The sequence below is a fragment of the Tursiops truncatus genome, chromosome 4 (genome assembly GCF_011762595.2).
Source record: "Tursiops truncatus isolate mTurTru1 chromosome 4, mTurTru1.mat.Y, whole genome shotgun sequence".
In the NCBI taxonomy this organism is placed as follows: domain Eukaryota; kingdom Metazoa; phylum Chordata; class Mammalia; order Artiodactyla; family Delphinidae; genus Tursiops; species Tursiops truncatus.
The window spans coordinates 115,326,586-115,341,863 of NC_047037.1; the positions used below are offsets into that span (position 1 = coordinate 115,326,586).

General features: G+C 36.3%; 1 protein-coding gene across 1 annotated transcript in view; it reads right to left on the minus strand.

Annotated features, from left to right (window-relative positions):
• SAMSN1 (SAM domain, SH3 domain and nuclear localization signals 1) overlaps positions 1-15,061 on the minus strand; it is a 127,607-nt gene extending 112,546 nt beyond the window's left edge. Inside the window, exon 1 of the mRNA XM_019923246.3 lies at positions 14,924-15,061. Coding sequence (XP_019778805.3) covers positions 14,924-15,046 — 123 coding nt within the window. The 5' untranslated portion in view covers positions 15,047-15,061. The remainder of the gene's footprint in view (positions 1-14,923) is intronic.
• Between the last annotated feature and the right edge of the window lie 217 nt (positions 15,062-15,278).

The following is a 15,278-nucleotide window of genomic DNA, read 5'->3' on the forward strand; positions in this document are numbered from 1 at the left end:
ACCAATATTCCACGTAGTGAGAAAAGCAAAGGCTGGAAGGAGTGGTGAACAAAAATCAGAAAAAGGAAAGTTGTTTTTTTTTTTAATTAAAGTATGGTTGACTTACAATATTACATTAGTTTCAAGTATACAGCATAGTGATTCAGTATTCTTTTTGCAGATGTTACTCAAAGCTGGTTTTATTATTCCAATAGTTGACAGTATTAGTCTGAGCACTGTAAAATTCAGGAGAAACTTTCCCCTACATAGTAACTGAGGGGGACCTTTCTCAAACCCTTATTGTGTTTTTATCAAGATTTAACTTCAAAGACAATTTGAATTACCTATTTCACATTGTTGGGTAGAACTGAAAACCCATGTACTGAAATAATCAGTCCCCAACTCGAGAAACAAGTTTTGCCAAGTTAAGATGCCTGTGGATCACCCAGAGGACAACGTCTTATAGAAGAGATGTGGGGGTGAAGGTAAAAATGTGGGAGTCACGAACCAAGCCCTGAGGTGAATTGGGATATCAACAGACTTTGAGGACTTAATGGTTAGATTGATCACTCCTTCGATTCTCTGTGCTTTGTCATCAGGGGTCCTAAAAATAATCCATCTCTAACCATGGTCTTTTTATGAAATTTTTTCAGTCTGGTCTAGAAGTCTCCAAACCTCAGTCCGGAAGCTAACTGTATCCTTTTCACCACAATCAGAGGACACACAAGCTTTGTGAGGGTCATCAGGAAAGGGGATGGCCACCCATCTTTGTAGTAGCATTTTCCTGTCATACATATTTGGAATGTAGCTAGGAAGGAGCAAACTCCATGTTCCCATAATCTATGCAGTTTGGGCCAGTTATGTCTCAATAATCAGAATCCATTGTCATGAGTCTCATTAATTTGTTATGTGAGTTTAGATAAATTTCTTTGGATTGTGAATCTTGCACTCTTCAAAATAATTCTACCTCTTTTGAGTATAAAGAGGAAAGGTGTCTGGTCCAGAGTTAAGCAGTACAGAAGATGGATTTGAAATAAGAAAGATAGGAAACATTAGATATCTTTTGTATTTGTTATCATTTGAATCATAGTACTTTTTGAATCCACTTATTATATCAATAATTCATTGTGTTTTGCTACCAAAGAGATTTAATTCCAGATGACACAAAACTTGTGTGCAATTGAGCCCCAAGTGTTTGAATTGGGGCAGAGGGCATATTATTCAAGCACAGCCTCTTGCTTCAGCTGGGTGAAGCCTTAGCTAAGTTAATAAAATCAGATGTTGGACCAAAACTGGTTAAATATGTGTAGTTACTGATTGTAGTGAAAGGGACACAATTAGCTTCTGAGCTGAGGTTTAGAGACATCTGGACCAAGACTTGAAAGAATTTCATAAGACCATAGATGGAGACTGGTTATTTTTAGAACATACGTTGTCACAACATTCTCTAGGGACTATCTACTTTGTTCTATTTTACTGGAATCCGGGTCATCCAACATTTGCTTGTAATGAATCAGCTTAGGTTTGGGGATCTTTTATTAAAGAGTTTTCTTGTAATGAATACTTTGAAAAAGATTTTGAGCTAAAACTTCTTTCGAATCCTTATTAAGATGAGAGAGTTAATGTAGTTCTCCTTAGGTAACCTTCTTCCTACAAGAGGGTAGGGAGAGTCAAGCACCCTAAATTCAGTCTCAGGTGTGATTATATGAAGGAAAGGGATTACTCAAATAGGGCAACATCTACTTATAAGAATAAGACTTCTGTTCCCTGGGTGTTGCTTAATTGTAGATGACTACTGAACTGGTTAAGCAATTTTTAGTACTTCTTGTACCAAGCAGTCTGCTTACATAAGCAGACTGTCATGTACTTTGGAGTTCAGATCCTAGGTTCTTTATTTCTGGAGGGGCAAGTCAAGAAGGACTAAACATAGCTTTATTTTTAGAACTATATCTGTGTGTGTGTGTGTGTGTGTGTGTGTGCGGTGCACGTGTGATACTCTGAACTACAAAAGGAAAATACCATTTCAGAGAGTCAGTGAAATCATTCTGTCTAGTCCATTAATTTGACACTTGCCATAAATACCAGCTAAAACTTGCTCCTGTTAGCCTTCATTATCCCCTAAGTCAAGCACTAATCATTAGTCTTACCTTTCATTCACTAGGGAGCTTGTGGCTTAATTTAATTGTTATCCTTGGCAATTTTTAGGAAAATAAAAAAATATGAAATGTAGACAAATTATTATAAATGGGCCAGTAGAAACTAAAGAATATGTCCAACCTATGTTATTTTTCAAGTAGATGAGAGTAGGCTCTAGGAGCAAAGCATTTTCACATAACTATGAAACTAGGTCAAATTAAGGAAACTTTAAAAACAATTAGAAATGAAGAGAGAGAAGGTGTCATTTAAAAGAATAGAGAAATTTTGGATACTAACTGCCATATTTCTATTCTTATGCAGTGGTTACAGTTGACTGTCCTTTGGGATTGAGTCTAATATGTGCCTGTTTCTTGTGTTATTCGTTTTTAAATCTTACTTTCAAATCACAAAGTCAAAAGGAAAAATGAAGTGAAGAATATGTCAGGAGTTGTTGTTGACCAGCTAATGGAAATGTGAAAGGTATTTCTGCACAGAGAATAATGACTGACAGTAAATGATGGTGTAAATTCCATGGTGAATTTTTAAGATTGAAGAGCTGATGAGATCTGACCTTTGATTTGCAAATGAATAAATTGAGGTCCCAGATGGTAAATTGACATGTCTAGGGGCATACATACAGTGCTTTACCTTGGTTAAATGTTACTCATATTTTTCATTCTAATGTATTCTTTAGAATCATATAATTCATTCATTCATAGATTTATAGTTCATTCAACAAACATTTATTGAGCATCTGTTATGTACCAAACACTCTTTTAGAGTCAAAAAAGAATTACAAGTGGCTCTTCTCTCAAATATCCACCATCAATGACCGCTGCTCTCAGGATCCTGTTGGATTCCATGATTTTCCTAATTTTGAAGATTAAATGAGCTAGCCTTTATAAAATCCTTACATGATTCCAAACACACTGAAGATACTTACAGATGTTATTTCTCATTAGATTAATTATTCATTAATGATTACATGGAATTCTGATAATAAGGTAAGAATTGAACATAAATACAAACACACACACATAAACATACATACATATAACTTCTTATTCAAATAAGCTAACCCAGTTTCTATTTTATTCAACTCATTCTCTTGCAAGAATAAAGATAATTCACTTGCATAACTAAAATTATTTTAACTAATATCAAAATACTGTGATTCCAAGAATGCCACATCCAAACTAAATGAGCTTATGTCTGGACATTTCTTAACCTCTTAGGCTTCAATAACGTTCCCACAGATGTTCAAAAAAAGAAAGGGAAATTCACAGAATTTCCCTTTAAAAAAATTCTAATAGACATCTGGAAAGAGGATGCTTATGATGCTTCAAATTTAATAAAGTGGGCTAATTTTGAAGTGCACTGAAAAGCCACCAGAGAGATGAAAAAACGTATACCCAGCTTTCAGCTCTGTTCTCAAAACGAGGAGGCAGTTTGTGTGCTGGATAACAAACCATCACCCGTGTGAGGGAGTCCTGCCACCTATGAGGTCCTCCATCCTGCCTCTACACCTGATTACAAACATGTGGAGAAAAATCACATGAAGAAGTCTCCTAAACTATCAAATAGATCACACCACAAAGAGAAATGTTAGTCAACATAGCTAGTTTGAGCCCAGGTGGTTAAAGCAAGTTACTAAGAATGACAAGACTTTTATAGCTTTTCTAATTTCTTGATTTAACACATTTGCGAAGTAATAATGGCAGAACACTTACGGATTATCAAGCACACTTCCAAATGCTTTACATGGAGTAATTCATTTAATCCTCCCAACAATCCCGTGAGGTTTATACAGTCATGTGTCTTCAATTTACACATGAATAAACTGAGACACAGAGCAGTCAAATTCTTGCCTAAGGTCACATAACTAGTAAGTGGTAAAACTGGGATTTTATGCCTGATGCCTTAATGAGTACACAATGCTACTTCAATACTTGACTACACAGATACAAAATCTCCCTGTCGTCTAGATCAGAGATCCCACAAACGAACTGTTGGCCAGAAGAGAGAGTGGCTAGAGAAATGTAATACTATATGCCACTACTAAACAAAAAACTCAGAAAGCACACTTTTATCAAAGTACTAATACGAATAATTCAGTATTTTTTGCACATAATTCTTTTTTTTAATTGAAATATAGTTGATTTACAATGTGTTAGTTTTAGGTGTACAGCACAGTGATTCAGTTATATTTAGTTATGCATATAACTAAAGAATATATATGTAAGAATCTTTTTTAGATTCTTTTCCTTTATAGGTTATTACAAAATATTGAGTATAGTTCCGCAAAAAAAAAGGGGCACTTCAGGAATCTTTGAATTTAGATGAGAGACTGCACATTGGAGGCCCCCCAGTATATTACTGTAATAAAATTATGGTTCTCAGGGAAAACAGATTTTATCCCCCTATGAGAATACAACAAAGAAGAAGAAGCAGAAGCAACCTCAGCTCATTGTGATGGGAAAAGTAGACTTTCTTGCCAGCCCACCAGCTCCTGTCAAAGAGTAATAACCCTATACGCTAATGAATTCTGATTTCCCCAAGAGAAGCAGGTGGTGTATGGCGTCCCAACAAGGCTCATCATCTCAGGGCAGACCTTATAGCTTGCAGTGCCTGGAGAATGCACGGGTACTGTATCTAACCCATGAGGGACAGAGCTGGTAAACTGCATAGAACTTTGTCATTCATCTAGTGGTGTGCCAAGTGAGCTTTCTATCAATCCTGAACTAACAAACTCCTCTCACAGTGTTATAAATATCCAGGATGGCAAAATAGGGTACTTAGAGGATGGTTATTTGCATTATAAAAGGTTCTTCCTTTTCAAAAAGATTCTTTTCCAGACTTCCATTTTTTTTCATGGAAAGGCATTTTATTTTAAATAAAGCAGTGTGTACATGTCGATCCCAAATTCCCAGTCTACCCCTCCCTCCCACCCTTCCCCCCTGGTAACCATAATTTCATTCTTTAAGTCTGTGAGTCTGTTTCTGTTTTGTAAATAAGTTCATTTTTATCATTTTTTAGAACTTTCTTAAGTAGGCTTAAATGTGTTCTGACTTATGAAATTATATTTACACAAGGTTTTAGAAAGGGGAAAGACAACTAATGTTTAGATTTCATGTTACCTGCCACTTATATCATTATTTTATTTAATCCTTATAGCCACAAATGGAACAAAAGCAAACCAAACAAACTTGCAAGAAGTGTGATAGGAAATAAGATGGGTAAAAATATCAACTTCCATCCTTACAGTGGAAAAGCACCGAACTGGCACTCCAGAACGTGGCTTGATTTCTCAGGTCTGCTACTAAACTGGGCCAGTTCCAAGAACCCTCTCAGAACTGTCTCTACATCAATAGTATGAAGGTTAGTGAACAGGAACTTGAAAATCTCTTCCAGTAAAAACAATCCATGTTTCCTTATCTACAATATTTCAATCCAAAGTCAGTAGGGATGACAAAAGGTTTTAAGAGAAAATTAAAATGGGAATGGGCTTTTTTGCTTTACAGCTTTTTCTTTAAAACATGAATAAAGAGATAAGCATGGCTTTCCTTAGATTCAATTAGTAATTATATCATGAACTTAGGAAATAAAAAAGAGAATAGGGCATAATTAACCTCAATCTATTGATTTTATTTTATTTTAACATAAGTTTCTATTTAAGGGAGGAAACTAATTAAAACCAACAGAAAGTGTTCACATATGAATTGGTGGCAGAAGAATAGCTGTATGTGATCGTAGATATAATGGGTAAAAAATAAAAAAGAAAAGTGCAGTGTTTTTAATGAAGGTGATCTATGTTTTATATGTCAACTTGTTATGAGTCATTTCACAATCTAGAAATCAAGAAAAGGATTACATGCACTGTTTTGACACTGACTCCTCTTGTTTATAGTTTGATGAAGACCTAGCTTATGGGATGCCATTGTTAGTCTCATTTTCTTCCTTTAGTGTCTATGTTATTCATAGCTATGTCAATCCTGACGTTAATATGGAGACAGAACACAAGAACTCCCGATTTTAATAGTTTGGAGGCAAGTAAGAAATGCAGCTGAGTGTTTAGAATACCAACCTGGGAGTCACCTACCATGACTTCATTACACCTATTCTAAGATATGTCACATTTCAGTGTCCATTTATCCGCTTATAAGACACTTGGCTATAAGTGATTTTTAAGGTCTTTTCTGGAAGATGTTAGGACAATGTTCAGGGATACTGTCTTACCTTCCTTTCACCATTTTTTTTTTTTTTTTTTTTGCGGTACGTGGGCCTCTCACTGTTGTGACCTCTCCCGTTGCGGAGCACAGGCTCCGGACGCGCAGGCTCAGCGGCCATGGTTCACGGGCCCAGCTGCTCCGCGGCATGTGGGATCTTCCCGGACTGGGGCACGAACCCGTGTCCCCTGCATCGGCAGGCGGACTCTCAACAACTGCGCCACCAGGGAAGCCCTCCTTTCACCATTTTAAGCTGTAGTTCTTCCTTTACAAACCCAGCTTAAATCTCACCTTCTCCACTGAACTTGCACCGTTAAACCACAAACCACTATCATGTTCTTAGTCATAACACATTATTGATCATTTACTTTGTGCCTGCCACTGTGCTAATAATGTTAATTGCACTGTCACTTTTTATTCTCAAATAATGAATGAGAGTAACAAGCAGTTTCCTCATTTTATAGGAGAAGAAACTGGGCTTAAAGAATTTAAGGAACTTGTCCAAGATCATGTAGCTAGTAAATTTCAAAGCTGGCATTTTAATAAAGTTTATTTGACCCTCAAATGTTGTGCTCCTGACTATTACATTATTTATTTTTTGAAATTCCTTCTGAGAAATATTGTAGAAGTTGGGCTTGATACTTATAATACAGCATTTAATTACATAGTGTCTTATTTTATTCTCTAGATATTTTTGATATACATATTTCTACTGTAGTTGACAACTGTCATTCACTAAACCTAAAATCAATGCGTAGAAGAAGGAGGAAGAAGAAGAAGAAGGGAGAAAGAGAAGGAGAAGTGAAGGATGGAAGGAGAGCAGGAAGGAAAGAAGCAAAGAGAGAGAGAAAAAAAGAGAAAGAAAGAAAGAGAGAGGGAGGGAGGGAGAGAGAGAGAAAGGACTCCCATTGTTACTAGGATGAGATATGTGACTTAGGTCTTATCCATCACACGGGCAAACTTAAGACACTGATTCAAAACTGACTAAATGGGAGAAAAGATAAGGTGTGGGCATCCATTTTTAATGTAGCAAATCTCAGCAGAGAGAGTGTGGTTCTGGAGCCTACTGCTATGATAGTAGCTTCTTGATTTGGACACTTCCTGATGGTGGCAGAAGCAACAGCTCTTGGGGGTGGCAAGTTTTGTAGTGTGCTTCTCAGTAATTTCTGCAAGCTCGGCTAGAGTATCTATCTTCAGCCTCCCAACAATTCTGAGATTTCTTTAAGCTGTAATCCATTTCTTTCTGCTTAAATTAGCTAACATGGATTTGGTTATCTTCAAATTAATCCTGATCAATAACTTATCAGGTTAATTTTAGGTCCTGTATTAGTTAGCTATTGCTATTCAATATATTACTCCAAAATAGAATGCCTTAAAACAATATACATGGATTATCTCACAGGTTCTGTGTGTCAAGAATATGGGTATGACTTAAATGGGTCCTCTGATTCAGGCTTGCAGTCAAGTTATTGGCCCAAAGGTATGAGGTTTCATCTAAAGGCTTAGCTGGGAAGAGTATCCTCTTCCAAGCTCACTCAGTGATTGTTGGCAGCATTCAGTTTTCTGAAGTCTGTTGAAATGAAGGCCACTGTTCCTTGCTGGTTGTAGGCTGAATGCTGCTCACCTGGGCCTCTTCTAGATGGGATCTTGCTTCACCATAACGTGCAAGCAAGAAAGCAATGGAGACAGTCCTCTTGCAAGACAGAAGTTATAGTCTTTTATAACTTAATCATGGAAGTGACTTCCTATCACCTTTGCCAAATTCTATTGGAATCAAGTCTCACACAAAGAAAGGTGAGTATTACATAAAGACGTAAATACCAGAGGCAGATGTGATGGTGAATTTTATGTGTCACCTTGGCTTGGCCACACAACTCAGGTATTTGGTCAAACACCAAGTGAAATTATCATTTAAGTCAGTAGACTTTGAGTAAAGCAGATTACTTCGTATAATGTGGCTGGACCTCATCTCCATAGTTGAAGGTCTTAAGACAAAAAAACTGTAGCCCCCCAAGGAAGGGGGATTCTGCCTCTAGACTACCTTCTGACTCTTATTACAACATCAGCCCTTCCCTGAGTCTCTAGCCTGGTGGCCTGCCCTCCAAATTTCAGACCTGCCAGCCTCCATATTGGAGCCAATGAGCCAATTCCTTAAAATAAATTTCTCTTTCTATATATCCTCATCCTATCAGTTCCATTTCTCTACAGAGCCCTGATTTATACAAGAGGGTTCATTAGAGGCCATCTTAAAAGTCTGCCTTCCACAGTTCCAAAAGGAGAATAATAGTGTTTTAGGTTAGAAAACACTCCCCCTTCCCAAAAAATTTAAAGTGTACACATGGAACCATTTTAGAGCAGCAAGGGACCTTGGAGACCATCTAGTCTAACCTTATTATCTTATAGAGGTGGAAACAGAGAACCAGATAGTGTAATGACTTATTCAGCGCTATTTAGGAACAAAGCCAGGGCAAGACCTCAGTTTTCTCTCTTAAGGTCCTTACCATCACCCCATAAATTCTCCTAAGTTGAGAGCCGAGAATTGCACTTAGTCGCCTGAAGACTGATTATAGTGAAGGAAAATCTTCCTGGGCAGATAAACTACTGACCAGCTGGGTTGTTCTTCCCTTCAGTCGCTCTTCCGATAGCGGGTAATGGTTTTGTGCCGGTGCTGCCTCATCCTCCAACCCAGATTCCTTAATGATCAGTGGTGTTCACAGCCAAGATGGCAGGCTGGGTCATAGATCCTGCCAGTGGCTACGGAAAAGAGCAAAACTAACTGGCCAAGAAGGGATTAAACCCTTGACCTTGGGCTCATTAGTGCTGAGCTCTAACCAACTGTTAGACATGTATTGTATCATTCATTAGTGCTGCGCTCTAACCAACTGTTAGACATGTATTGTATCATTTGTCTTTAAAACTCTGTCTTTAAAACATATTCATAAAAATATGAATATTACGCTCTTATTCACATCTGGTAGCTGGGAACAATTAAATTGATTTCTCCAGTGCTTTTTATCAGTGCAGAATGTTGATGAATGTGAGTACATTAAAAAATGAAACTTGCATTTTAAAATATTTAAGTTAAAATGGACCCTCCCCAAAAAAACCAGCACCTGAATTATAAATTAGGCTAACAAGAGCCACCGTGATAGATTTTCTTGTTTACTGTTATTTACACATGGAAGGAAATCTAGGAATGAATGTCAAACATTGCACTCAAACTGGGTGTTCATGATTTGAGGCAATTTGTGGAGATTAAAATCTTGGGTTTTCTAATGCACGTAACAATAAATTCTGTTGCTTCTTCTTGTCCAGCCTGGTAAAAATCAATGCTTTTAGGTAAGGAGTGTTGATTACAAATTATTTTGAACAGTTATTTTAAAACGACATCCAAGCTCAAATGAGAGTTTGACTTAAAGTCATTTAATCAAGGATACCAAATTAAAGGAAGGAAAATGCACATTAACATGCATTTTGCCAGGTGCTTAACATTTGTTTTAACATTTGATCCTCACTACAAACCAAGAGACAGACATTTTTATACATGTTCTATTCCTCAGAAAACTTAGGGTTAGAGAAGTTCAAAAACATTCTCAAGGATACACAGTTCTCAGCTACCTGGGGAACCGGAATAAAACTCAAGTTTATTAACTTCATTGCTCATCTCAAGTTCTCTCTGTATGTCCTATATATACATATATATTTATATATACACACATACATATATATATATACATATCAGATTGTATTTAATGTGCATATAAAAAGGTTGGATTCTTTATCTTCCTATCTTCCCCTCCTCTTCACTTCTCATCTCCCCAAAACATGTTCTCACACTCAGCCTCTCCTACTCTCTCTAAGTCTTGCATAGACGTACATGCATAGCACACACACACACACATGCTTGGGACAGAAAGGCCAAAGAACATTAGTATTTGGGAAGCCAGAGCTGCAGTCTTGACTCCATCCCTCATTTCAGACAAGTCATTAATCTCAGCCTCCTTATTGGTTAATATACTTGTTCCCTCTGGTCTTGTCTCTTCCTAAAAGTATATAACTGTTTATCTTCAAGTATTTTTATACTTTATATTTCTTTTATAAGTATACTTATATATATATACTTATATATACTTTTATAAGTAAAGTAGGGGATTTATATTATCTGATTACTCTGATGCCTCAACATCACCAGCAAATTCAAGCCTCTAATTCTATGCTGTCCAACATTGTAGCCATTTCTGGCGGTATGTAGCTATTGAGCAATTGATATTTGGTTGGTCCGATCGAAGAACTAAATTTTAATTTAATTTAATCTTAATTTCGAAATTGAAGCTGGGTCAAAAAATACACAATTTTTATTGTTTCATTAGGAGCAGGATTCACTTTAACCATTGAAACTTTAGCATCTGAATTGAGATATATAAGATACACACCACGGGCTTCCCTGGTGGCGCAGTGGTTGAGAGTCCGCCTGCCCATGCAGGCGACACGGGTTCGTGCCCCGGTCCGGGAAGATCCCACATGCCGCGGAGCGGCTGGGCGCGTGAGCCATGGCCGCTGAGGCTGCGCGTCCGGAGCCTGTGCTCCGCAACGGGAGAGGCCACAACAGTGAGAGGCTCGCGTATGGCAAAAAAAAAAATATATATATATACATATATATATATATATATATATATAAAATTAACTTTTTATAATAATTACATGTTGAAAGAATAATCTTTTAGATATACTTGCTTAAATACATTATTAAATAAATGTCCACCTGTTTCTCTTTTTAAAAATGTCACTCCCTGGGTCAGCAAACTTTTTCCCTAAAAAGTCAGATAGAAATATTTTAGGCTCTGTGGGCCATATACAGTTTCTATGGCATGGTCTTCTCTATTTTTGTTTTAAAAAAAATTGCTTTAATGTAAAAGCTGTTCTTAGCTCATGGGCAGTACACACACAGGTCGCCTGGGGCAGTAGTTCTAGCCGCAGCTCTACAGTGACATATTTGCCCTTCTAACCCCGGTGCTCAGTAGCAAGAAGGAATGCTCTTCTCTGAAACTGAACTAAGCTGAATCCATACCTAGGATTGTTCTCCTCATTTTACGAAGAGGACACTGAGGTCTAGAGAATTTAAGCAACTTTCCCAAGTCAAATAGCTGGTAAGTGCAGAGCTAGAATGAGAATTCATATCTGCCCAGCTCCAGGGCTCACATATGACACTGCATCATACATTCTGCATTATTAAGACTTTCCTTAGTTTGATTAATGAACCTTCACTGATCCATTCATTCAGTAGTCATTGAATGAGTATTTGTGCAACATACAAGTAATACAGACATTTCCCCTGTTCCACATTTAAGCTCATTTTTGAAAAGGTTCAAATATCTTACCAATTTAATTTATGAGATACAAAATGAAGTGGAAAATTAACAATTATTTGCTAACTTCAATCAATATAGATGGCAAGCCTGATAATTCAGGCTTGATCCTGTTAACCGCAATTGGCAGAGGTACAAACATTTTATGTTCTTACTTTTTTTCTAATTCAAGATCCTTTATTAGCTTCAGACATAATAAAGAGGTGCTAAAATAGGTAGAGGATCAAGGAGTAACAGCCTACATTTTAACCAATGTAATGATAAAGTAGTCAATCTCCAGTGAGGCTAGTATGTTATTCTATTTTCTTTCAGCATGTTTATTTAATTGCATGATCATTCACTCTGTCAAACTTTATAGCTAGTTTTTTTTTTTTTTTTGGCAGAAGACCTCCAAAACTCTCTGGCTTTGCCATATACTATAAGTGGATCTCTTATTATTTACCTTTATGAAATTTAATAAAGTCTCATTTTAAATCAATTTCTCTTTAGACCAGCTCTCCCTTACCAACCCCTCCTAGAACTGCAATTAAAATGTAAACTAGATATTTTTGATGTTCTTCATTTAAAATCCCAACATTAACTTCTTTCCCTTAAATGCCTTCTCTATCCTTAATTGTGCAGTTGGTCCACAACTGATCATCTGCTTTGGGACTCTGGAGCATCTTCCATCCACCTGTGTAACTCCTCATTTTGATTAACATGGTGTTTTCCACATAGCAAAGCTCCTAATTAGTATGCATAAATAAAATAGCTTTAAGGGAAGCCAAGAAGCTTAGGATTCTTTTTTCATTTTGGTTTTTCTCTTCAATTCATGGGGCAAGTGACATTTTTAGTATGGGCTACAAATTTCCACTGTAACAACTAGATATGCTGTCGGGTTGGGTGTAAAGAGTTTAAGTTTGAGAGCACCTCTCCTTTCCAGTAAAATTAAAATTACAAATACATTTGGGCTGAGGACTCTCGGAACTTGAGGAATAACTCCATTAACTTTAGGGATGTTTTCATAGTATTTTCAGAACATTAATCCAAAAGAAGAATCTATTTCCAATTCTATTAAAACTGGTCCAAATCTTTTTTTCCTTGAAAAAAAAAAAAAGGAAAGTGAGGAGTGAAAGTAGGAGAAAAAAAGCATCCATTCTTCAGAGGCTTAGATGGAAAGTCAGGAGGAAAGTTCTAAATCACTAAATTTCATTATTAAAAGACTAACCTTCTTTTATCCAAGCTGTGGAATCATTTTAATTAGGAATAAAGTAGGTATCAATGATAATTTGATACAACTGGTATAATTCACCAATTGAATAGTAGAATCAATAATTGAACCAGTTGTTTTTCAGTATATATATATATATATATATATATATACACACACACACACACACACACATTTATGTTTGTATAAATGTATATATTTTAAAATTAGTGAGTATATATATTATATATGCATATATAAAATATATATATATACCTCAGTATTTAATTATATATGCAGAAAGACAGAAATATACAGACAGAAAGAGAGAGAGCTGTAGCAATTTAAATCATGTTTTTATTATTCTCATCTACTTTTGCAGTGTAGATGAAGTTTGATAACAATCCTATTAGACTGGCCATGAACTTGTTTATTTTTCATGCATACTTATTAAACTCACGTGTTTAAGGAAATATCTTCAGGCTTTTCAGCCTATTCAGTTTTTCTTTTTAATTGTAGCGTAAAAATGCTTCCAAACAGTTTGCAATGTCAATTGACAGTATCACTGTAAATGGTCTCTCTCTGTCTCTCACATTAAGATGTAAAATGTATTGCTGCTTCCTCTTAAGCATATCTGTCAACATCAATATCTTCTGGGTATTAAAAAGTATACAGAGTTGAGGGAAGAGTTTCCACTGCACTAAATTTTTAAAATTATATTTACTTACTGAGACTTATTATTGAACTTGTTTACTAACTTACAGTACATTACCTTTCAGTTGATCTAAGTTTCTGGGAAACAGAAACATTCTGGAAGTTGGGAAAATAAGAAGTTTTCAATGTTCCCGAAGAATAAAACTGGTAGCTGTACAGGCAAGTACAAAACTCGAAGGTATTTTACTCTAACGCTTTCTCTAGAGCAAAAAGATATCTGGGTTTGAATCCTGGGTCATCCTCTTTTTAACTGGGAAAGTTATTTAGCCTTTCTCAACATTTCTAAACCTCTGTAAAGGTTTATTGTAAGGATCAACACAGATAATTTCATATATAACATCATCTAGTGTAGTTAATATTATTTTTTGTTATTGGGGAAATGTGTGATTGCAAGGGTAAGAGGTGGCATCTAAATCTACAAGTATAGAGAAGTTCTTTATTTGCTGCAGACGTAGGATCTTTTGTATTGTCCTAAGTCATAATAGAAGCCACATAAGTTTATTAGAATGGGATTAACACAAATACAGCACAACTGACTAAGAAAACAGCCTGCACTGTAAAACAGGAACAGAGTCAACTTTGCTGAGCACGGAGAACTCTATGCCTCTAGTAATTATAAATATAATTCACAAAAACCATTTGCCTTTGCATTCTAGTAATACTCAATATTTTGTAAGTAAGTTGATGGTGTGTGTCCATAAATTTAAGAAGCAGCTCAGTAAAGTGGTTAGCACAGACTTTAAAGCAGCCAGAGGTGTGCTGGAGTTGACACTAGAGAGAATGAATAATTAAATATTCAGGTATTGTAAGACTGTAATTAAACCATTGGTAGTTTGAAATCAACCATGGCAGGAGCATTCACACCATGGAAACTGGCAAAGGCTATTATACAAATCTCAGGTTCCCCGCATCCACCCCAAAAACCTGGTATACCAGTAAACTGCTGATGCAGGCATATATATATTTACTTGCCAGATTTACCACTTAATGGTTTATAGTCTTTAACAAATTATGTTGTATTTCTCTCCTGCAATTTCCTCATCTAGAAAACAATACAATTATTTCTTTGTCATAAGGTTGCTTTTGGTTAAGTGACTGAAGTTATATAATCACCTAATGCATACTTTGTAAATGGTAGTTCATACTAATAAGCCAAAATCATGTAAGAGACACAGTGAAGAGCAAAGCAGAAACTAAAAGTAAATGAAGAACTTTCTGAAAACAGGGTCTTTTTGCTGTATTAACAGATTTCATTAAGCAAGTGATTCTAAATATATAATAGAGAAGAGGTGATCCATTCAAGGTTCACTCACCATGAAGAGATTGTTGTGTAAGTCTCCATTTTCCCCAGAGGGTGAGAAAAGAGAATCAGTTCTACCAGAAGTTCCCTTTTGGTGAGGTTGTTGTTCTGGGACTGGCTCATATAAGCTGTCCATAGAGCCCTCCTGGAATAAAGAGATTTCTGAGTCAAGGAAAAATAAAATGATAATTTTCATTGAAAAGTCATCTAACCATCTACCCACCTTTATACAGTACCCCATCTAAATGATCCCGTGCATTGGGATTACGAGTTTATGGTATGCCAGTGTTCAACAGTGAACAAGACAGTAAAGAGAGGCATTCTTAGCACTTATTACAGAGCCAGGAATTCAAACAAAACTCTAAGTG